The 24,772-nt window shown below is 44.5% G+C and overlaps 1 protein-coding gene across 1 annotated transcript; it reads left to right on the top strand.

Moving 5' to 3' along the window:
- Positions 1 to 1,441: 1,441 nt before the first annotated feature.
- On the top strand, positions 1,442 to 23,943 carry LOC120977694 (cdc42 effector protein 2-like). Its single transcript, XM_040405739.1, has 2 exons — positions 1,442 to 1,531; positions 21,852 to 23,943. Exon 2 carries the CDS (start codon positions 22,007 to 22,009, stop codon positions 22,703 to 22,705), a length of 699 nt encoding a protein of 232 aa, XP_040261673.1. The 5' UTR covers positions 1,442 to 1,531; positions 21,852 to 22,006; the 3' UTR covers positions 22,706 to 23,943.
- The last annotated feature ends 829 nt before the right edge of the window (positions 23,944 to 24,772 follow it).

A 24,772-nucleotide genomic window follows, 5' to 3' on the forward strand; every position in this document is an offset into this window, starting at 1 on the left:
GGAAACGAGCAGTGTATAATGCAATGGAAAAATGAATCCAGCCAGCAAAGGAGGCAATATGGACAATCACAATACATTAGTAAGTGCCTTGTATTAACTTTCTCTACATAATAAATGCCATCTGCTGAAGTGAAACAACCCCTTTAAGGGTACGGCCATACGATCAGTTTTCCTGATGCAGTTTTGGAACCCAAAATCAGGAGTGGATCATAAAAAACCTGAGCGTGTGGTTGTACCTTAAAGGGGTTGTCCGGGTTCACCCCTCCGGCCCCATTTCATGCTCCAGTGCTCTCCCTTTACCCTGCGCTGAACCCCGCAGGGAAAAGGCCTTTTTGGAGGATCTGGTGACGTACTGGGCTCCCCATGGGGACTGCTAGGCGGAGGCTTCTGTCTAGCAGTGCGCCTGGTGACGTCACCGGCACTAATGTGTGGGCTTTAGCATCATTTTACAGGCTAGGGCAGCGCTAAACGTCACCAGAAAAATATAAACAAAAAAGCCCTTGCCGTGTGCAATTCAGCGCAGGGCAAGGGAGAGCATCGGAGCATGGAATGCTCTGATGCTCATATCAAGGGGGTCGGAGAGGTAAAGATGGCGATATGTCCGTGTTCAGCTTTAAGGGTCTGCCTCACAGATTCAGGCAAAAAAGGCAGGACAAAATAACATAAACCCAATGTACCCCATTATAGTCAGTGGGGTTGACTGACTAAAAAAAAATGCCGAAAAATGTAAAATGTGCCACAGTGCACCATTAACCTAGCTTTAAAGGGGTTGTCCAGGTTTTTTTTTTTTATTTGCCCCTCAGCCAGTGGTACCTATGGAGAAATCCATACATTCCTGCTCCCTGGCTTCTGAGTTGTCTCCCCTGGACTTCTGATCCCCGCCTGTCAACTTCCAGACGGACAGGGTCAATGGCGGGCCTCAGCGATGATGTGCCCTAGTGCTGCTGGGTAATGTGCCGTTGATTTTCCTACCGTAGATCAGAGGTAGGCAACCTCAGGCACTCTAGCTGTTGTAAAACTACAACTCCCAGCATGCATACATCCTCTGTTTTTCTCAGAAATGTCATAGACATGAATGGAGCATGCTGGGAATTGTAGTTTCACAACAGCTGGAGTGCGGAAGGTTGCTGAGCCCTGCCCCAGAGGGTTCAATTATTGCTCGCAATTGATGGGATCAGATATTATATACAGACACCCTTGACTCTATGATTGCGCCCGGTTAATGATATCAGAGGATCTGTAGTAGATGTAGAGAGCGGCCACTATCTGATCCTGTCCCAGTGATAACACAATATACAGGAAGGATGCTATTCCTGGCAGCCGGTGCTACGTTGCCGCGTCCAGTCCTGGAGGGGTTAATACGATGAGCCTGACGTCAGGGTCTTTAGGGATTCCATAGTCAGGGCAAGGGAAGGTGAATGTGTTCTGGCTCCTCCCTGACTCTCTACTCCCTTTCTGCAGGATCCACAGATCCCAGACTGCAGCCCTGTGACCAGGAGGAGAGCGCTTGTGTGCAGCCTGGACACCACAGGTAAGGATCCTCCATGGCAGGTACCAGCACCCTGGCATGGGTCAATGGCCAGCACAGTGAATTCCTATGGCTCAGTGGACTAATACGAGGACTGGCTGTCATTTATTGTATTAGGCTAGGGACTGATACGATATAAGGGGGGCGGTGGCTGTCATGATACGAGGGTCTCAGTAGATCCATGTACTGTGTCATGTTACTCCCATACGCTGCTCATAAAACGGTTTACATATAAGAATGGCATGTAGATGTAGCAGAGCCGAACTGGTATCATTTCTGCGTAATCTGGATAATGCGGTAAGTGTACCTGCACTCAGTGTCAGACTGGGGTGCCCACCAGTAAAATTCATTCTGGGGGTCAGATGTACAGCTACATGCAAATACTACCTGCTCAGACAGCAGCAAGACGCTCCAGGTGTCTAGAAGTCGTTTCCAGCGCCAAATGTATCTATAATAATAAACTGGGCAGTCTCCTAAATAATCGACCCAGTTTCTTCTATGGACGCATAGGATGGTTGAGATTGTGTCGGTTGGCTGCAAGCGGTGGGGGGGGACTGAGGACCCACCCTTGCTCAGGGGCCCACCTGGGGATTGACCTGTTCCCTGAGCCTGCCTATACTCCTTTAGAAAACCATTGATAACACATTGTGGGTGGTGGAGTTGTGCCAAGTGACAAACTCAGCTCTAGTACAGCGACACACCTGGCACTGCTATATCTTAAAGAGTTTTATTGGATTTATGCCACGCTGTTTATTTATGTTTCATGTTGTGGACCCTTTATGTGATTTATGCCATGGGACGCCTATATTCTAGGATTCTCCATTACTGTGCACATTGTATGTCTTGCATGTGCTTACGGAGCAACGAGTTATCTGGAATCTGACAATAATACGATCGTTTGGATATTTATTTTCTGCTTTTACTCTGCTGCAAAACTAAAAACGTCAGCCAACTGGTTCCTATCTAGGACCTATAGCTTTGTTCATCCTGATCCTCCTGGTTCACAAACTGAATGCCAGACAAACAGTGAAAACTGTCACAGGCAGGGTAGGGGAGGGGGGGTTGATTTTATGTATATCAATGCGCTTCAATTCCCTGCTGCTTTCAAGATCTCTGCTTGCTGTCACTAAATAGGAATATACCTCTGTACATCCAGGTGCTGACATTGTACAGATCTAGTCCTACCCAAACTCCCAAGAGGTGGATAAAAGGCACCCTGTGTAGACAGTGACCTTTGAGATATGATACCTAGACTGGTATATTGCTTACGAACCCTCAGGGCCGGGGGGAGAGATCTGTGACGCTGATGTAATGAGCTCACATCGCCTTCCACATAAAAAGATAGCGGTGTTAGGGTACTTTCACACTAGTGTTTTTCTTTTCCGGTATTGAGTTCCGTCCTTAGGGCTCAATTCCGGAAAAAAACTGATCAGTTCTATCTTAATGCATTCTGAATGGAGAGCAATCCGTCCAGTATGCATCAGTTCAGTCCCTCTTACGTTTTTTGGACGGAGAAAATACCGCAGCGTGCTGCAGTTTTCTCTCCGGCCAAAAATACTAAACACTTGCCGGAATGCCGGATAGGGCAATAATTTACATTGAAGTGTATTAGTGCCGGATCTGGCTTTCCGGTCTGCACATGCGCAGACCTTTAAAAATGCAAAAAAAAAAATTAATACCGGATCCGTTTTTTCCGGATGACACCGTAGAGACGGATCCGGTATTTCAATGCATTTGTCAGACGGATCCGCCTGACAAATGCCATCCATTTGCGTCCGGATTGCAATGTATGAGGTTGGACTAGAATGTTTCCATTCACATACTGCCAGCAGAGATCTTGATTGGAAAGCTGCTGAACTTGTCATTATGTAATGATTAAAGGGTTTTTCTGAGATCTTTATACTGATCAGCTGTTTAAGAAGACATCGGCGCTTGTAGTAGCACCACGGCCTTCTGCAGCTCACCAAGCACAGCGCCGTCCATTGTATGTGGCTGGACTTGGTATTGCAGCTCAGGACCTGTCTCTTGAATGGGGCTGAGCTGCCCCTAGGCCACGTGACAGATGACCGTAACGTCAATGGTCTAGGGAAAGTTGGAGAAAACAGAGAGGTGCCTTCCTAAACTGCTGATCGGCGGGGGGCCCAAGTGTCATATACTGATGACCTAACCAGAAAATCTCGGAAAATCCCTTTTAAACGTTAATTATTGAAAACCATTTTACAAAACAAGGATCAATCCCCAAGGCTTCCCACATGTGTCAGCAAACATCTGTAAGACATCTTCCTGTATATGGACCAGCCTTCTAGATTGTAACTGGACTTTCTGTTTAGGGATCTCTGGGACACCATGTATGCACAGTGTATCCTAGGCTACTTTCACACTGGCGTTTTGGTTTCCGTTTGTGAGATCCGTTCAGGGCTCCCACAAGCGGTCCAAAACGGATCAGTTTTGCCCTAATGCATTCTGAATGGATAAGGATCCGCTCAGAATGCATCAGTTTGCCTCCGTTCCGTCTCCATTCCGCTCTGGAGGTGGACACCAAAACGCTGCCTGCAGCCTGACGATGCGGAGGCAAACGGATCCGTCCTGACACACAATGTAAGTCAATGGGGACGGATCCGTTTTCACTGACACAATGCAAAGCGGATCCGCCCTCCATTGACTTTCAGTAGTGTTCAAGACGGATCCGTCTTGGCAATGTTAAAGATAATACAAACGGATCCGTTCTGAACGGATGCAGACGGTTGTATTATCGGTGCGGATCCGTCTGTGCAGATCCATGACGGATCCGCACCAAACGCAAGTGTGAAAGTAGCCTTAGGTGTACTGTGTTTTGTTTTAATGTGAAAAGCACATAAGAGGCTTACATGAACGCTAGGCACTTAAAGAAGACCTGTCACCTCTCCTGACATGTCTATTTTAGTAAGGGCTGATGCACACGACCGCATGCCCTCCGAGACATACGGTTCGTGAGCGGGCCATATGTCCCGGAGCGGCATACATCGAGCGCACGGGAGCGCACCGCATCATAGGTTACTATGATACTGTGCGCATCGGGCCGCCTGCGGGACTATTGTCCCGAACTTATAATATGATAGATATGAGTGTGGGACAATAGTCCCGCAGGCGGCCCGATGCGCACAGTATAATAGTAACCTATGATGCTGTGGGCTCCCGTGCGCACGATGTATGCCGCTCCTGGACATATTGCCCGCTCACGAACCGTATGTCTCGGAGGGCATACGGTCGTGTGCATGAGCCCTAAAAGTACTGCTGGGTGTTACCAGTAGCGGGTGTGTCTTACTCTGTCCAATCAGTGCTGCCATTGTCAGACTGTGCAGGGACACACCCCCAACTGGTCACTCCCATCTGAACCTTTACTGCAGGCTGCTGGCAATTTAATTGTAAACTTTTAGCAGGAATGATAAAAGAACGGCACAACATAGAGCAATAAGAATAGATGCTCCAGAATTGTTATTACATGCCGAATGCAGGTAGTTACTACAATATACATCAGAAGAGGTGACACCTCCTCTTTAAAGTGAATCTGTCACCGGCATAGACACATTTCTTAACATGCAAATTAGGCCTTTGGTGCAACAAGGGCGTCACCATTGCTCTTGTTGCGCCCAAGCTCCGCTCCTTTCTGTGGTCACCCCCTCCCTGGCTGCTTTGACACTTCCTGCACCTGTCAATGTAAGCAGCCAGGGAGGGGGTGACCACAGAAAGGAGTGGAGCTTGGGTGAAACAAGAGCAATGATGACGCCCTTGTTGCACCAAAGGCCTAATTTGCATGTTAATAAAAAGTATCATAAGGCCTCATGCACACGGACGTTTTTTTTTGCGGTCCGCAAAACGGATTTCCGTGATCCGTGACCGTTTTTTCGTCCGTGGGTCTTCCTTGGCCATGTGGGGCCAAACGGATCCGTCCTGACTTACAATGCAAGTCAATTGGGACGGATGCGTTTGACGTTGACACAATATGGTGCAATTGCAAACGGATCCGTCCCCCATTGACTTTCAATTTAAAGTCAGGAGTCCCTATTATACCATCGGATCGGAGTTTTCTCCAATCTGATGGTATATTTTAACTTGAAGCGTCCCCATCACCATGGGAACGCCTCTATGTTAGAATATACCATCGGATTTGAGTTAGATCGTGAAACTCGGATCCGACAGTATATTCTAACACAGAGGCGTTCCCATGGTGATGGGGACGCTTCAGGTTTGAATATACTAAAAGAACTGTGTACATGACTGCCCCCTGCTGCCTGGCAGGTGCTGCCAGGCAGCAGAGGGCAGACCCCCCCCCCCCCCCCCTGTATTTAACTCATTGGTGGCCAGTGCGGCCCCCCCCCCTCCCTTGTATTTAACACATTGGGGGCCAGTGCGGCCGCCCCCCCCTCCCTCCCCCCCTCATTAAAATGACCGACCCCCCATCATTGGTGGCAGCGGAGAGTTCCGATCGGAGTCCCAGTTTAATCACTGGGACTCCGATCGGTAACCATGGCAACCAGGATGCTACTGCAGTCCTGGCTGCCATGGTTGCTTAGCAATTTAAGAAGCATTATACTTACCTGTGATGTCTGTGACCGGCTGGGCGCTTCTCCTACTGGTAAGTGAAAGGTCTGTGCTATAAGCAATGCGCCGCACAGACCTTTCACTTACCAGTAGGAGGAGCGCCCGGCCGGTCACAGACATCGCAGGTAAGTATAATGCTTCTAAAATTGCTAAGTAACCATGGCAGCCAGGACTGCAGTAGCGTCTTGGCTGCCATGGCAACCGATCGGAGCCCCAGCGATTAAACTGGGACTCCGATCGGAACTCTCTGCTGCCACCAATGATGGGGGGTTGGTCATTTTAATTAGTGGGGGGAGGGAGGGAGGGGGGGCCGGCCGCACTGGCCACCAATGTGTTAAATACAAGGGAGATCCGTCTGTGTGAAAGTAGCCTACGGACAAGGATGACGGACGCGGATGGCAATCTTGTGTGCATCTGTGTTTTTTCACGGACTCATTGACTTGAATGGGTCCGTGAACCGTTGTCCGTCAAAAAAATATTTTTTTGACGGACAGGAAACACGGATCACGGATGCGGCTGCAAAACGGTGCATTTTCCGATTTTTCCACGGACCCATTGAAAGTCAATGGGTCAGCGGAAAAAAACGGAACAACGGCCGCGGATGCACACAATGGTCGTGTGCATGAGGCCTAACTGTGGAAGAATACATCCAGGCCCCTCTTGAACTCTTTTATTGTACTCACCATCACCACCTCCTCAGGCAGAGAGCTCCATAGTCTCACTGCTCTTACCGTAAAGAATCCTCTTCTATGTTTGTGTACAAACCTTCTTTCCTCCAGACGCGGAGGATGTCCCCTCGTCACAGTCCTGGGGATAAATAGATGATGGGAGAGATCTCTGTACTGACCCCTGATATATTTATACATAGTAATTAGATCTCCCCTCAGTCGTCTTTTTTATAAAGTGAATAACCCTAATTTTGATAATCTTTCAGGGTACTGTAGTTGCCCCATTCCAGTTATTACTTTAGTTGCCCTCCTCTGAACCCTCTCTAGCTCTGCTATGTCTGCCTTGTTTACAGATAGATAGATAGATAGATAGATATGAGATAGATAGATATGGGATAGATAGATAGATAGATAGATAGGAGATAGATAGATATTAGATAGATAGATAGATAGGCTCAATAGATAATAGATAGATCATAGATAATAGGCAGATGGATAGATAGATAGATGCCAGAATCAGGACAGCACTGTCAATGTTGGAGCGGTTAAGATGTGACAAACCATCTAACAATAGAAAAGGAAAAAGCGGCAGCACATCCAGAATTCAGTGAAAAAAAGTAGTGTCCTTTATTTACCCATATAGCAATGTTTCAGTCCTCTTGCTGGGACCGTTACTAGGTTCTCCAAGAATAGTCCTTCAGGACTAGTACGTCGCTATAGGGGTAAATGAAGGACACTTTTTCACAGAATTCTGGATGTACTGCAGATTTTTCCTTTTCTAGATAGATTTATAGATAGAGTAAATCATATCTACATTTTGTGACTGTAGGATAACCCTCCTGTAGGTTGTCCTCTTGTACAGTAAGTATAGCTGTGATGTCATGTTGCACTGGGCAGACTGGACTGGGATGTGAGGTGGTGGTAGTGGGGGGGATGGGACATTTTTTAATACTTACATCACATCACTTGGAAATTCTCTGATATTGTGATTTATTTCCTATTGTGAGTCATTAGTAACCTGTAATGAGCTGTTAGTGATGTCATGTCCGAGAAGCCGCTCTATCTGGATTCCCCCCAGCATTACACAATGTAACCCACAGGGCTTTCCTCTTCCAGATGTCATCCATTCATCACCTTCCATGTTCCTCTCTGTAGATGTAGAGCATTCTGCTTTTATCTGATCACAGCTTTTATATTTGTAGCCTGAGGATACAACTCAAAGTAGTAGATCCAGCAGAAGACCTCATAAACCAGGCTTTATTACAGCTCCGAGCAATAGAGATGTATGGAGCCATAAAATGTCACTCACAGAAGTCTATAGGGACCCCTAGAGTACCTCCAGTTTCATATGTGGCTTGCTCCATCAGATGCCATACCACTTTAGGCGGCATTAAAAGAAGAAGTCCTATTGAAGTATATGTCTTTTCTGTCAGCGATTTATTCAGCATATGGTCGTTAGCAGAGATTATCAAATTCTATTCTCTGTTGGGTCCAGCAATTGCTAATTACTCCAATTTTCTGCAAATGCTGAATCTGGCAAATTGAGTCATCCTTCTGTAGAGGTCAGAAGTACAACATGTTGAAGATGGTTGCCTACTGGCAAAGATGTAAATAAGACTCCTTTCTGGTGGAGCCTGAAGCCACCACACTGTCAACCACATGTAACAGGAGGTCCTGCTGCCCCCATCCTCTTTCCATGACTGTAATACATTTTCTGCTATGTTCTAACATTGCACTACTCATGGAGACCACATCTCTGGGCATGTTTCCACCACCTATTAAAAACAAGGATGGAACCAACCTAAAATAAGCCTTCTCCCCACGGTCTTAAAAAAGCTATAAGGGCATACCATAGCAGTAGGACACACATCTCATCCTATGTTCTCGTGAGAAGCCAACGTACACATTAGAGACCATTTGGTGAATTCAACCATTTTGGAACCATCTGCTGCTGATCTACTGTAGACAATGGTCTGCTAAGAAACTCTTGGGTTTCGCTCTCAGTGGCCATGTTTGGTTTTGAAGATCAGTCCTATTGTTTCCCCTTGCTCAGCTGAAAGATTAGAGTGGTAACATCATCACCATAGATGACTTTCAAGAAGTATCTGTATGTATGGCCAGCTTTAGGTCCTTCATACTCATATGCTTGATCTGGGTCATGCACAGAAATGTTGGAACCATCCCAATATCTGACACTACACATACATGTGGATCGTATCCCTGTATAAATAAATACTACTTTCGTGCCACATTGAAAAATAGTGTGTATCCACAAAAAGTACAAAAATTGCCTGTTCTTCTGTACCCAGCACAATAATATCGAAGATGTAAACAACCACTTCCGGCTTCAGGAGAACAGGACATAGCAGAAGTTTCCAGCACAGGAACCTTACTAGAACTGCTCAAGTCTTCTGTTATGAGCTTCTGGAAGGGTTAATAGAGAATCTGGACTGTGAGAAGTCCGTGAACTCTCACCTCAGACCCCCTTGCAGCCCCATCATGGTCCCATATGGAGGATGCAGCAGATGCAAGAGGCTAGGAACCTTAACCCTTCCACTGCTGACCTTTGAATTACATTCCTGACGTGACAAGCAATGTGCAACGTATCAACAGAGATTAAAAAACATTGGTACTGGAGAACATGTCATCTATTGATGTGGTATTCTATACTATATCTAAAATACGGAGACAGGGTCAGACTGGGGTTTCTTGGGCCCACCATATGAAATTATTGTTAAGGCCCAAACCCTATATTATCAATAAAGTCTAAGAGGTTTTGTATCAAAGCAGTGGACCCTAGTGGCAAGTGACTGGTACCAAAGGCAGCTACAAATGGTATTTTTCTCCTGGACCTTTGGGGCACACTGTAGTATGACAGCCTGGGACCACCAGAGGATCCTCTGGTACTCTGGTGGGCCAGTCCAACACTGCATGAGGATATATTGTGTATACGATGCTGGTCGTGACTACTTGTCCTTCTGGAAAGAAAATATTCTCCTACTGATGGCTACATACACGTGCAGTTGACTGAAAGCACTAAGAACAGTCCAAGGGTATGGCCACACGGTCAGGTTTCTCCATGTAGTTTTGAAAGCCAAAATTGGGAGTGAATCATAAAAGCTGAAAAAGTATAAAGGACAGATACGACTTTGTTTTTTAAATTCACTCCTGGTTTTGGTTTCTAAAACTGCATCAGGAAACCTGACCATGTGGCCATACCCTCATGTTTTACCTGTCCTTGATTTATAAGCACGATATGCATATTAGATTAATGTCGGCCGTACCCACAGATTTTGTCAGGGCCCAATATCCATATAATCTGTCGGGGAGCCTGACGATTCTATCCAACAGCAGCAGACAAGGGAATAAACATCTCCCCAGATGTCTCCTCATTCAGAACATAGCACACTCGGCCAAGTCGAGCATTTATGTGTATGTACATTTAAAGGGACACTGACAGGGCCAATAAGCATATTGAGGTATATATATGGCAGTACAGGTCTTATAATGGGTATTACACTCATCTAAGTATCCCCCCTGTCCACATTATACATACAGTAAACTTAAAGGGACACTGACAGGGCCAATAAGCATATTGAGGTATATATATGGCAGTACAGGTCTTATAATGGGTATTACAATCATCTAAGTATCCCCCCTGTCCACATTATACATACAGTAAACTTAAGTTTTATAACCTGCTCCAACGGTCTTCAATCTGCCCAAGGGGTGGCGTTTCACCTCTCTTGCGCCCAGCCAGCCTCCCCCAACTGCCGCTTTGAAGCGCCGCCCAGCTCATGAATATTCAGTTTGCTGGGCGGCTTCTGCGGTCCCCGCTCTGAAGCGCTGCGCTTAACAGTGCCCGGCGCATGCGCCGGATCTTGTGAAGTCCGGTACAGTAAGCGCCGCCCAGCTCATCAATATTCACTTCGCTGGGCGGCGCTTACTGTCCCCGACTTCACAAGATCCGGCGCATGCGCAAAAGGATTGGGTGCTGAAATTGAATGTACTTGTTCCTTCCCTCCATGTGGACTTCAACCTTACCAACTACGTCTGAGGTAACTTGTGCCATTTGCAACTACAGATCGGTGATTGGGACTAATGATGGCTTGTGTGCAAATAGGGTTCATCAATCAAGCTGCTTGCCAGTCCAGTGTAATTGGGAATGTCCTGGCCAGTAAAGTCAATGACAAGCATATTGACAAATTATACCTTCAGATGAAAATAAATGGCTGACTGGAAGCATTCTCAGTTTTTCAAAGAATCTGAGCAATGTGGAAATTAATGAATTAGTTAACAAGGAGCAGGTATCAATAAGGTCAAGAGCAGATATGTAACAATGGAAAGTTTCCGTAGTAATATATTTTGTGGGAGTTTGTCAGGGTTCACACATGCTGTTTTTTTTTGTATTACCAAGATGGGGTTCCCATTAGATCATGTCTAGGAGTCCTTGAGTCTACCCAGCATCCAAAATCTCTAAAACAGGTGTCATGTTGTCATATGAAAGTTACCACTACTCTGACAGTGACATTACATTTGGACTATCCTCTAGAAATCTCGCCATGACCATTATGTGATGTCATCACTTGATGTTGCCTCATGAAAGTCCTGTGATGTCATGGGAGATCAGGGTGGGGGAACAGGACCCTCGTTCTCAGGATCAGGGTCCCATCAGTTAGACCACCAATCAATCATCTCCCATCCTGGGGGGGGGGGGGGGGGGGGCTTCGAAATAGCTGAGGTAAGCACTGAAGCAGTACAGAGTTTCCTAGCATTCCTTTGCGTAACAATTGTGTAAGCCTGTATCCAAAGTACAGTCGTGGCCAAAAGTTTTGAGAATGACACAAATATTAGTTTTCACAAAGTTTGCTGCTAAACCGCTTTTAGATCTTTGTTTCAGTTGTTTCTGTGATGTAGTGAAATATAATTACACGCACTTCATACGTTTCAAAGGCTTTTATCGACAATTACATGACATTTATGCAAAGAGTCAGTATTTGCAGTGTTGGCCCTTCTTTTTCAGGACCTCTGCAATTCGACTGGGCATGCTCTCAATCAACTTCTGGGCCAATTCCTGACTGATAGCAACCCATTCTTTCATAATCACTTCTTGGAGTTTGTCAGAATTAGTGGGTTTTTGTTTGTTCACCCGCCTCTTGAGGATTGACCACAAGTTCTCAATGGGATTAAGATCTGGGGAGTTTCCAGGCCATGGACCCAAAATGTCAACGTTTTGGTCCCCGAGCCACTTAGTTATCACTTTTGCCTTATGGCACGGTGCTCCATCGTGCTGGAAAATGCATTGTTCTTCACTAAACTATTGTTGGAAGAAGTTGCTGTTGGAGGGTGTTTTGGTACCATTCTTTATTCATGGCTGTGTTTTTGGGCAAAATTGTGAGTGAGCCCACTCCCTTGGATGAGAAGCAACCCCACACATGAATGGTCTCAGGATGCTTTACTGTTGGCATGACACAGGACTGATGGTAGCGCTCAACTTTTCTTCTCCGGACAAGCCTTTTTCCAGATGCCCCAAACAATCGGAAAGAGGCTTCATCGGAGAATATGACTTTGCCCCAGTCCTCAGCAGTCCATTCACTATACTTTCTGCAGAAGATCAATCTGTCCCTGATGTTTTTTTTGGAGAGAAGTGGCTTCTTTGCTGCCCTTCTTGACACCAGGCCATCTTCCAAAAGTCTTCGCCTCACTGTGCGTGCAGATGCGCTCACACCTGCCTGCTGCCATTCCTGAGCAAGCTCTGCACTGGGGGCACTCCGATCCCGCAGCTGAATTCTCTTTAGAAGAAGATCCTGGCGCTTGCTGGACTTTCTTGGACGCCCTGAAGCCTTCTTAACAAGAATTGAACCTCTTTCCTTGAAGTTCTTGATGATCCTATAAATTGTTGATTGAGGTGCAATCTTAGTAGCCACAATATCCTTGCCTGTGAAGGCATTTTTTTGCAACGCAATGATGGCTGCACGCGTTTCTTTGCAGGTCACCATGGTTAACAATGGAAGAACAATGATTTCAAGCATCACCCTCCTTTTAACATGTCAAGTCTGCCATTTTAACCCAATCAGCCTGACATGATCTCCAGCCTTGTGCTCGTCAACATTCTCACCTGAGTTAACAAGACGATTACTGAAATGATCTCAGCAAGTCCTTTAATGACAGCAATGAAATGCAGTGGAAAGTTTTTGGGGGATTAAGTTAATTTTCATGGCAAAGAAGGACTATGCAATTCATCTGATCACTCTTTATAACATTCTGGAGTATATGCAAATTGCTATTATAAAAACTTAAGCAGCAACTTTTCCAATTTCCAATATTTATGTAATTCTCAAAACTTTTGGCCACGACTGTACTGTTTATTCCACAGGAACCACAACTAGGACTGTATTACTTCATACAGGTCTCCACTGACAATTCACTTTTGACCAAAAATCAGGTAGATATGCCTCAGCCAAGGCTCTTTCTTCTAGACTCTATTCCTCCAGTCTCAGGCCCTACTCTCCAGAGCTCAGTACCTCATTACCCAGACTATGCTCTCAAAGGCCTTACTCCTCTTTAGGAAGAAACAAGCCCATTTAGTCTGGAACACCATAAAACTGAACACATAAGGCTGCACTTCAGGCCTTCTGGTAACCAGACATCCGCTATAGCTCTCTAGTCCCCACAGAGCTGATGTATCGCAGCCTTTACCAGAGCCAACTATACCCTCCCCAGGATATAAACTCAGCATCTCTCATTCTACCATGGTTTTTCTAGGCTGACATTTTTTCCACAGTTTCAGCATACTCCCCCAGAGCTAACCCCAAGCAGACTGACAGCACACTCAAACAACCTTCCTCCACAGACAGCCTGCCTTAGAACCTATTGGTCACTATCCACTCCTGTGAGAACCAGGCCTTGCTCAGCTAAGCAACTGAACTGCACCCCTCCAGAGACATGCTCTAACATACCAGGCATTGCCACACCCCTGGCGATCTTCTGCACAACTCTCCTTAGTCTTTGTGTCATACGTTCTAGCCTCTAACTCACTACCAGTCTCTCTAATGGACAACCCGCTCCCAGCCTCCAGTCCACCACTGCAACCAATGTCCAGGCCAACATCGGTTTCCGCCACACCACAGTCAGGTGGTACAAGTCCCAAGCCTAACAATCTCGCAAGACAACCTCAGTCCCAATACAACACAAACCAGCCTCACGCTCCTCTATTGGTTTCATACCTTCAAATTCAATTTTATATCTTCCTATCTGCTCCTCTCAGCAGCTATTTGTCACTGTGAGGTGGTGTACAGGTAGGAAAATGTACACCCGTGATATAACTGTTTATTTAAGAATATTTTTATTGCAGGAGTTCAGTGTGGTGGGTGATATAGAGAGTGAAGGTCAGCTGCTATTTTGGTAGAGAGAGCACCTGATTGGAAGAGGGGGATGTGCTATGGCCCTGTTTCCACCAGAATGGGCGCATGCCGTGTGGTACCATATAACCCATCTGGGAGGAGATTAGGACATAGAGTCTGAGAACCCTGGTTGAGTGAAGGCAATGTGAATTTTGACAGAAGACCTCCAGAACTTACTTAGGCAGGGCGCAGAATCTACTTAAAGAGACCAGTCCTGTATGGAGATTTACTGGAAGTGTTTCATGGCATGGACACTTATTGGCAATACTTCATGGGAAACGAATATGCAAACAGGTATCTCCCAGGAAAGAGAACCATCTTACTGTCTATGGATGGATATCTGGCTTGGCTATATTCCCTTGTCAAATCCCAATGGCTTGTTGGAAAGTCAGATCTTGACTCATAGGGAGCCACTTCCAAGAGGTGGAGCTGGCAAGATGGTTCTCTCTCTTGGGAGATACCTCTTTGTGAACTCCAGAACTGTGACGCAGTGTGTGTGCTAGGCAAGCAGAGGAAGGCCCTGAGAGAGGCATCCCGTGGGATCAGGACTGCAGAAAGCTGACTGCCACAAACGGGCACCACCATTTCACCCCTTATACAGGCTGGTCATTGAACCAAGTAACTGTGCCCCTCCTGTGTGAGAAGAGTTAGTCACATTCTGTTGGCTGGTCATCAGTAATCACCTTCCCCTATAGCTGCCAATCAAGAGGACTGTCATCCCTGCAAGCCACAGTAACCTGTAATGGCGGCGCCAAAGGGTATGGAGACCCAACCTGGAAAGTAAAAGCAACATATGTACAGTTATATATATATATATATATATATATATATATATATATATATACATATGTACAGGGCATAGAGCAGTCTATCAAATAATAAGTCCATTTAAAGAAACAGGCAACCAACAATGAAGGATACAACTGCTGCTCACGTGCTAGAAAGCGAGCGTATAGGGTGACCCCCCTTACACATCCACGGCATGTTTGGAAAGACTGTGGCACTTCAGCTGTCGCTGGCTTAGAAGCATCGCATGTTTGGATTGTATGCTGGGACTTTAGAAAAATCACAGGACATTTAGAAATTTCTGCTTTAAAATGAAATAATTTAGATTTGGCTTTTGCTTAACTGGATCTATTGTGTTATTGGGGTGTAGAATACAATGTGTGTTATTGGGGGGGGGGGGGGGTGAGTTTTCTGGAGCACCTTTCTAATGGGTTTCCATTCTGTACCCGGACTATCCCTGCAGAGTCAGTGAGAGTTTAGCACCAGGGATGGACGGACAGATGGTGGTCCACGCCTCTGTACTGACACATTCTTGGCTGAGGGATCTGGACAGGAGACGGAACACTGATATGTGTAATTTAACCATCTTCCTGCTGGGAAATGCTGACTCCACTCGCCGGGCTTTGATTAGAAGGACATGATTTCACTGTCTGCTCCTACAGCCTGCTGATCCTGGAAGTTCTTATAGGGCAAGTTCAGGGGCAGGAGATAAGGTCCGGCTTGATTCTTAAGGTTCCTGTACACATTAGTGTACTGACAGCCGAACCTACCAAGAACGGCAGCTTCGGCCAACACGCTAATGTATATGGAGAGCTCCGATTTTACCCCACAGATGTCAGGAGAGAGAAGGATCGGGTGATGGGAATATTTTCACCCAACCCTTTGTTCTTCCAGGAGATAAGCCCCCTCCAGAAGTGTCTGACAGCGGCTTTCTCCTCTGTCCACATTGTATATACATATATGTTTGATCGAAGCAAAAGTGTATGCATATGGGGTAGTCGGGAGAGATAGTCAACTGAAAGATCCCCTGTATGACAGTCTTTAGCCTCTGTTCACATTTGCATTTTGGCGTCTCCATCAGAGGTTCCATACTTTGCATGAAGGTTAATATTTAATAGGAGGACAACCCCCTCAGTCCAATCAATGCAATATACTTACCTAAGAAGCAAAGCTAAAAATTAACTACAAAATGATCTGTATTTCGACGGTAACAGACTACAAACAAACCTTGTGTGTAGTCTGATTCTGCAGTAATACTACCTTCCATCGGTCCCCTACTTCTCACTAACATACAGAGTAATGAATTGTAATTTACTCCTGACCCAGAGGAGCAGGCACATTTTTCTCTATGGGCCTTACCTGGGGGTACATCATGGAAGAGTCAGCAATGAAAGCTTCAGCTAGTAACACAATTTCTATTACATGAGAGCTACACAGATAAATTACTTGAATCTGCTATCCACGGGGCCAAACTATCCAACGCTCATGACAATCAGATAAAACCGAAAAGAGGTTAAAATGAGTGCGGCCACATTAAGGAGCTTGCATCTGTAATTATAAATCACCCTTGTGGATGTGTTGTGTATTGTAGCTCATCCCCAATCATTAATATAAGACAGAACCCATGGGAAGCTGTGTCTAGAAAACAAGCAGACCCGTTTACTAGCCCTGGACAGCCCCTCTAAATCTCTGCACTGGCATCAATATAGTTCACAAATTGGTTACAAAGGAAATTACAAGATGACCGAACCATTCATTATGTATGTATTAGTGTATACCCAGTAAAAAACCATTTTGGCAGTACTATGATGTGGTCACACTCAGTTGCTCACATATTAAACTCTTATTTGCCTCAGACCTTATGGATAACACGATGGTGCAGTTCTGTGGGGATTAGAGCATTATATATATATATATATATATATACATACATACTATGCAGACTGACTTGATTTGCTTCCTGCCATAGATTCTGCTGATATAGCACTGCAGATAATCCCTGCTATATATACTCACCTAAAGAATTATTAGGAACACCATACTAATACGGTGTTGGACCCACTTTTGCCTTCAGAACTGCCTTAATTCTACGTGGCATTGATTCCACAAGGTGTTGATAGCATTCTTTAGAAATGTTGGCCCATATTGATAGGATAGCATCTTGCAGTTGATGGAGATTTGAGGGATGCACATCCAGGGCACGAAGCTCCCGTTCCACCACATCCCAAAGATGCTCTATTGGGTTGAGATCTGGTGACTGTGGGGGCCATTTTAGTACAGTGAACTCATTGTCATGTTCAAGAAACCAATTTGAAATGATTCGAGCTTTGTGACATGGAGCATTATCCTGCTGGAAGTAGCCATCAGAGGATGGATACATGTTCTCATTCTGTTTACGCCAAATTCGGACTCTACCATTTGAATGTCTCAACAGAAATCGAAACTCATCAGACCAGGCAACATTTTTCCAGTCTTCAACAGTCCAATTTTGGTGAGCTCGTGCAAATTGTAGCCTCTTTTTCCTATTTGTAGTGGAGATGAGTGGTACCCGGTGGGGTCTTCTGCTGTTGTAGCCCATCCGCCTCAAGGTTGTGCGTGTTGTGGCTTCACAAATGCTTTGCTGCATACCTCGGTTGTAACGAGGGGTTATTTCAGTCAACGTTGCTCTTCTATCAGCTTGAATCAGTCGGCCCATTCTCCTCTGACCTCTAGAATCCACAAGGCATTTTCGCCCACAGGACTGCCGCATACTGGATGTTTTTCCCTTTTCACACCATTCTTTGTAAACCCTAGAAATGGTTGTGCGTGAAAATCCCAGTAACTGAGCAGATTGTGAAATACTCAGACCGGCCCGTCTGGCACCAACAACCATGCCACGCTCAAAATTGCTTAAATCACCTTTCTTTCCCATTCTGACATTCAGTTTGGAGTTCAGGAGATTGTCTTGACCAGGAGCACCCCCTTAAATGCATTGAAGCAACTGCCATGTGATTGGTTGACTAGAGAATTGCATTAATGAGAAATAGAACAGGTGTTCCTAATAATTCTTTAGGTGAGTGTATATGTATATATATATATATATATATATATATACAGTACAGACCAAAAGTTTGGACACACCTTCTCATTCAAAGAGTTTTCTTTATTTTCATGACTATGAAGGCATCAAAACTATGAATTAACACATGTGGAATCATATACATAACAAACAAGTGTGAAACAACTGAAAATATGTCATATTCTAGGTTCTTCAAGTAGCCACCTTTTGCTTTGATTACTGCTTTGCACACTCTTGGCATTCTCTTGATGAGCTTCAAGAGGTAGTCCCCTGAAATGGTCTTCCAACAGTTTTGAAGGAGTTCCCAGAGATGCTTAGCACTTGTTGGCCCTTTTGCCTTCACTCTGCGGTCCAGCTCACCCCAAACCATCTCGATTGGGTTCAGGTCCGGTGACTGTGGAGGCCAGGTCATCTGGCGCAGCACCCCATCACTCTCCTTCATGGTCAAATAGCCCTTACTTTCAAAGTTTTCCCAATTTTTCGGCTGACTGACTGACCTTCATTTCTTTAAAGTAATGATGGCCACTTGTTTTTCTTTACTTAGCTGCTTTTTTCTTGCCATAATACAAATTCTAACAGTCTATTCAGTAGGACTATCAGCTGTGTATCCACCTGACTTCTCCTCAGCGCAACTGACGGTCCCAACCCCATTTATAAGGCACGAAATCCCACTTATTAAACCTGACAGGGCACACCTGTAAAGTGAAAACCATTTCAGGGGACTACCTCTTGAAGCTCATCAAGAGAATGCCAAGAGTGTGCAAAGCAGTAATCAAAGCAAAAGGTGGCTACTTTGAAGAACCTAGAATATGACATATTTTCAGTTGTTTCACACTTGTTTGTTATGTATATGATTCCACATGTGTTAATTCATAGTTTTGATGCCTTCAGTGTGAATCTACAATTTTCATAGTCATGAAAATAAAGAAAACTCTTTGAATGAGAAGGTGTGTCCAAACTTTTGGTCTGTACTGTATGTATATATATATATATACACACACACACACACACACACCTACTGCTTGCCTTACCAGCCTCAGCAGTCATGTAACCCGTAATCAGGTGTAATCTCTGGCCACGGCTAAGGTGCAGCCAAGGAGTCAGGCAGAACGGTGATGCTGGTTAAATAGAGGCATGGATCTTGGCTAGGGCGAATGCTGAAGTTCCTGGGCCCCAATGCAAAATATGAAACAGGGCCCCCAGTTATTGTGTGCCACTGGTGTATTCTTATGCAGAAGACCAGGATGGATTGGCCCATTGGAGTAACAGTAAATCCTCTGGCAGCAGAAACCCGGTGGCTATGGCGCCCGCTCCTCTCTGGATCTTTAGAGACAACATCTGCCATCAAGGGGTTAAAAAGTTAGAGGTTTTCCAGGAGTAAAATATAGATGACCTATCCTCAGCTATTTGTGGAGCTCTTGTGAGTTCTGTGGCCTCCTCACACCATGGGCATCAGCCCACCAGGGAAATTCCCTGTGGGATCTATGTCCAATCTGCCCCGGGTAGAAAGTCCTGGTGGCGGGTCAACATGTGCTAGCAGCACTTCTGTATCAAGAGCATTGAGATCTTGGTGTGTGGAGATCCAACATGGTCATCTCAGATGGATAGGTCTGTTGCTGGGCTGTTGCAGACCAATTATAATGTAATACTCCTGTGAGAAGTGAGAAGATCTTGGTTATCACAAGGTGGTAAAATCTGGTGGAACAACCTGTGGCCAGGGTGGGTCTTTTCGGTCCAGTTATGTTTGGATCTGGTTCTGTTTTGCTGTTTCCAGAACAATGACAGGACTGGAGCGGAATTGAAGGACTATATATGCATTCTAGATGGTCTATGTAACACGCACCAGATGTAGTCATGTTTTACTATCTGAAACCCTTTGAATTTCATGTGTTTCATATTCTCCAGCCACTTCCCAATAGAAAGGAGCAGCAGAGAACTGTCCTGAAATGGATCCCATGTTTCCCATTAATGGAGGCAGCCAGCTGGGATGTGAGCGCTACGGGATATAATCTGTCAGATCAGCTTTACAGCCATCTGTCTGCCACAGCAAACCATTTGTAAAGAAATGTGGAGAACTGAAGAAAGTGCATTCCCCATTCTTCTCCTTATTCCTATTACAAGACATCCAAGACATAGCTAGAATTCCCTGGACTGGACAGAATCATATCCATCCAATTTTCAGTTGCTGATGGTGCTGGGAAGGCAAGGTCGTACCCAATGTGATTTGACTCCGATTACAGATCTGTAACCCAGCTTTCGGTAAATCCTGAATGGCAAATCTGTCTAGTTATGCAGGGATGCTTGTATGCTCCAGTATCATTGAGTAATTATGAAGATTTTTTTTGTCAAGAGTCTGGAAAAGCAACAAAAAAGAGTGACAGGAGCTATAATGGGGGATACTGTTCACCAGCTTTTCTAGAAACAACTACTGGTATATCCCAACTTCTGTCAACTTGACAGAACTTGAACAACTACAGTACAGATAGATAGATAGTGAGTTGATTGATATATAGATAGAAGATAGAGAGAGTAGACTGTGCCAGCAGTGCGACGAGGAGGCCATGGAGGATGAGGCTCACTTTCTGCTGCGGTGCCCCAAATACTTAACAGTGAGGGACACTCACTTCTGGAGCCTGTCTGATCTCTGCTCAGACTTCACCTCCCCACCCTGGACGTGTCCCCATTCCCCAAACCTACCCAATTGTTTTCCACTTACTTTGGCAATTCTAAAATGTATTTAGTCCTACCAATAAAGCTGATTTGAATTTGATAGATAGATAGATAATAAATAAATAGATAGGAGATAGATATTATTATTATTTATTTGTTACTCACATACTGAAATATTCTGCAGCACTTTACACACATTATCATCACACACGGTCTCCAGTCAAGCTCACAATCTAAGTTTCCTATCAGTATGTCTTTGGAGCGTAGAAGGAAACCGGAGAACCTGAAAGAAAACCATGCAAACACAGGGAGAACATACAAACTCCATGCAGATGTTGTCCTTGGTCAGATTACAAACCATAGATAGAGTTATCTACGGTGGCAGTCACACATGTCAGTAAAAATAGAAAGGTCTCATGTCTCTAAGTGATTTTTCTTCTGTCATTAGTCCTGTAGAGCCTGCAGTATGTAATCTCTGTGTAATCACTGCAGAAGAGAAAGTTGGCCGTGGGATGAAGGTGACTGACAGTGGATTCTGTCTGCAGTCCGCTCCGGGAGGGACTTCTATCCTGTTTGTGTGGAGGGAAGGAAGCTTATCCCAAAGGCCCTCATTTCCACAGGAAATCTATTTATATTAATCCCAAGTACTAATGATCAGAGGAGAGATATTTATATCCTGGTACCCATCCTCCCCGGTACACTGGAGATGCATTTTACTAGTACTTGATAAAACCATAAAACAGAAGGGAATCCTGGTTTACCCTAGTTAGTCCAGATTATACTAAAACTCTTATAAAGCAGGGTCAATATAACTTGTTGGTGGAAAATTTTGACCAAGAAGTTATATATCCTGTGCCCCGATGCAAAAGTTCCATCAACTATCGTGCACAATTTTCATACTGGTGTCCCCTTACATAGCAAGCCATTGGACCTGCAACCTCTGCCTTCACTAGGGAACCCCTATAATGATCTATTCTGCAGATGAAAGCTGTATTTGATAATTTTTTTGGTGCTACCATGACCCTATAGGGCCTATAGGGTCATGGTAGCACCAAAAAAATTATCAAATACAGCTTTCATCTGCAGAATAGATCATTTGTGGTCTGTATGACCAATAATCATGATACTTCAAGTTCAACATGTTGTTTTTCTTTCAGATCCAACAGAAGATTGAATAAGAAACCCAAACAAGTCTTCAGTATTGCATCATTTTGGAGATCATGTCCTCCAGGTTGAAGTGAAGGTTCCCGTTTGTGGTTCCTTTCTTCAGGACTGACCCTGCATTGGAAGCTTGGACCTCACATTTTACAAAATGCCAGCAAAAACCCCAATATACTTGAAAACGTCCACTCCTAAGAGAGGTAAAAAGCCCAAACTTCGAGATGTGTTATCGAGGGAAATGATTAGCCCTCCTTTAGGTGACTTCAGACACAGCGCTCATATAGGACTAGATGGAGAAGACATGTTTGGGGAGTTGTCCTTTTTACAAGGCAAGTATGACCTGCTTCCAAATTTGGGCCGGAAGTTGACCCTCCAAGGTACAGACAACAGTCTGGACCCAGAGTTTAATGACAATGATGGAAGTTTCCGTCCCTTCTTAAAAAATGCAGTATCTCTCCCTGTCTTCACTGGAACACAGAGTAAGGAGAGAGCTCCTCCAAAACCACCCAGGCTGCACCTGGAAGAAGTCCCAAGCCAACGTTCTATGTCCATTAGCTACGGGGAAGGATGCTTTCGTAGAGAAGAAGATATGTCTTTCTCCTCCATTTCTAAAGAAGAAAGTAGCAGGTTCTTGACAGCTTCTACAAGTTCCTCTGAAGGTTCCATTATTGGAAGTGGAATGTTCAGCCCAGGAAGTGGGACTGATGTATCTCAAAGTAAAATTGACAACATGGACTCCCAGAACCAGGATAATCCTCCTTCTGAATATCTCTTTGGGCTGGAGCTGGACCTTGGCCCATCAATTCTGGATGATGTTCTGAGGATAATGGATGATTACAAAGCTTCATAATTGTATGAAGATGGGAAATTGTACATGGACATTTATGGACACTATTTATTGTTGGCAGGAATGCTCCTCAGAAGGACAACTGACAATCTAGTCATTCAGAGTAATAAATAAGGTCTTTTCAACCAAGAGGCCCTTTTATATCAGTATTTTAGATGTTTTACTCTTATTTATAATTTACTTTGCTGGTATAAAGGTCCATGAACTTCAAGTTATTTTTGTTAAAAATTTAATTTACAGGAGAACAAAATATTAAATTCCGTAAGGAAACAAATTTTTTCAGGAAATCCTCTTGTTACTGGGAACGGTTGACATAAGGTATTGCGAATACTGGATGCCTAAAAATATCAGTTTTGTATTTTCCTTTACTTCTGTGCAACTAGGTGTATTTTTGTCTACTGTGCAATCTCCAAAACCTACCGAAATTTTGGAACATTTCTCTGTTTTTATGATTGCGCTAGTGATTATGCTTAAAGATCTCACCACGGTTTTGTTTCCACATGATAAAAAAGAAAACTCTACTATGCCTTTCCTTAAGGACATGCTATAGTTGCCTTGGTCAAGAGCTATCTGCATCGCAATCCCATAAACATGTGAATGGTAGTCAACAAAACTGTCAGAAATCAAAGCAACTGTCCTACAATTATCTTAATATGTGGGTGAAGTTCTCAGATGGCTCCAAGTATGAGAGAATGATCACTAGGTTTAATAAATTGCAGAAAGTATCCGAGAGATATAAGGGAAAGTGAGATGAGGAAACCGAAGGAAGACATTTGATAGCCTGCTGGGTTTAGCCTTCAAACCTACCACCAGACTATGTTTAGTTTTATATAATGCTTGCTAAATTCTACTCAGCTTTGTATGCTGGTCATCAGAATGCACTTTGCTTTATGTAATGGTCATTAGGTTACACCATGCTGTGTATACTGGTCAGCAGATTGAATCCTGTATACTGATCACCAGATTAAGCTCAATTTTGCATACAGGTCACCAGAGTAGGTTAAACTTTTAAACAGATTGCGCTCCACTTTGCTTAAAGATCAACAGATTTGGCTCCAATTTGCTTAGAGTCCAGATTGGGCCTAATTTTGCATAGAGGATACCAGATTGGGCTTAATTTCCCACAGAGGTCACCATGATTGGGCTCAATTTTGCATAGAGGTAACCAGATCAGGCTCAATTTTGCACAGAGTTGACCAGATTGGGCTCAATTTCCCATAGAGGTCACCATATGGCGCTCCACTTTGCACAGATGTGACCAGATTGGGCTCAATTCTGCATAGGTGTGACCAAATTGGACTCAATGTCCCATAGATATCACCAGATTGGGCTCAATTTTGCATAGAGGTGACAAGATTGGGTTCAATGTACCATAGAGGTCACCAGATTGGGCTCCACTTTAGGCTACTTTCACACTAGCGTTATTGCTGGATCCGGCAGGGTTCAGCAAAAACGCTTCAGTTACTGATAATACAACCATCTGCATCTGTTTTGAACGGATCCGGTTGTATTATCTTTAACTTTTTTTTAACATTGCCAAAATGTATCCGTTTTGAACTCCATTGAAAGTCAATGGAGGACGGATCAGTTTTCTATTGTGTCAGAGAAAACTGATACGTCCCCATTGAATTGCATTGGGGGTCATTACGGATCCGTTTTGCTCCGCATCCCAGGGATGGAAAGAAAAAAGCAGCATACTGCGGTTTTCTCTCCGGACTGGAAACTAAACTAAACGGAACTGAATGCATTTTGGGTTCTGTTCAGTTCAGTTTTGTCCCCATTGACAATGAATTGGGACAAAACTGAAGTGTTTTTTTTCCGGTATTGAGCCCCTATGACGGAACTCAATACCGGAAACCTTTAACGCTAGTGTGAAAGTAGCCTTAGATAGAAGTCACCAGATTGGGTTTTGGGTTTAGATGCAGGTCACCAGTTAGGACATTGCTTTGTATACACATGACCTGATTGGTCCTGTAGACTGGTCACAAAATCATACTCGGAGGGTTCCGATGTAGGCTGAGACACATATAAGTCACCAAACTGGGCTCCGCTATATATAAGAGAGTTTGA

This window comes from Bufo bufo, chromosome 8 (genome assembly GCF_905171765.1).
Source record: "Bufo bufo chromosome 8, aBufBuf1.1, whole genome shotgun sequence".
Taxonomy (NCBI): domain Eukaryota; kingdom Metazoa; phylum Chordata; class Amphibia; order Anura; family Bufonidae; genus Bufo; species Bufo bufo.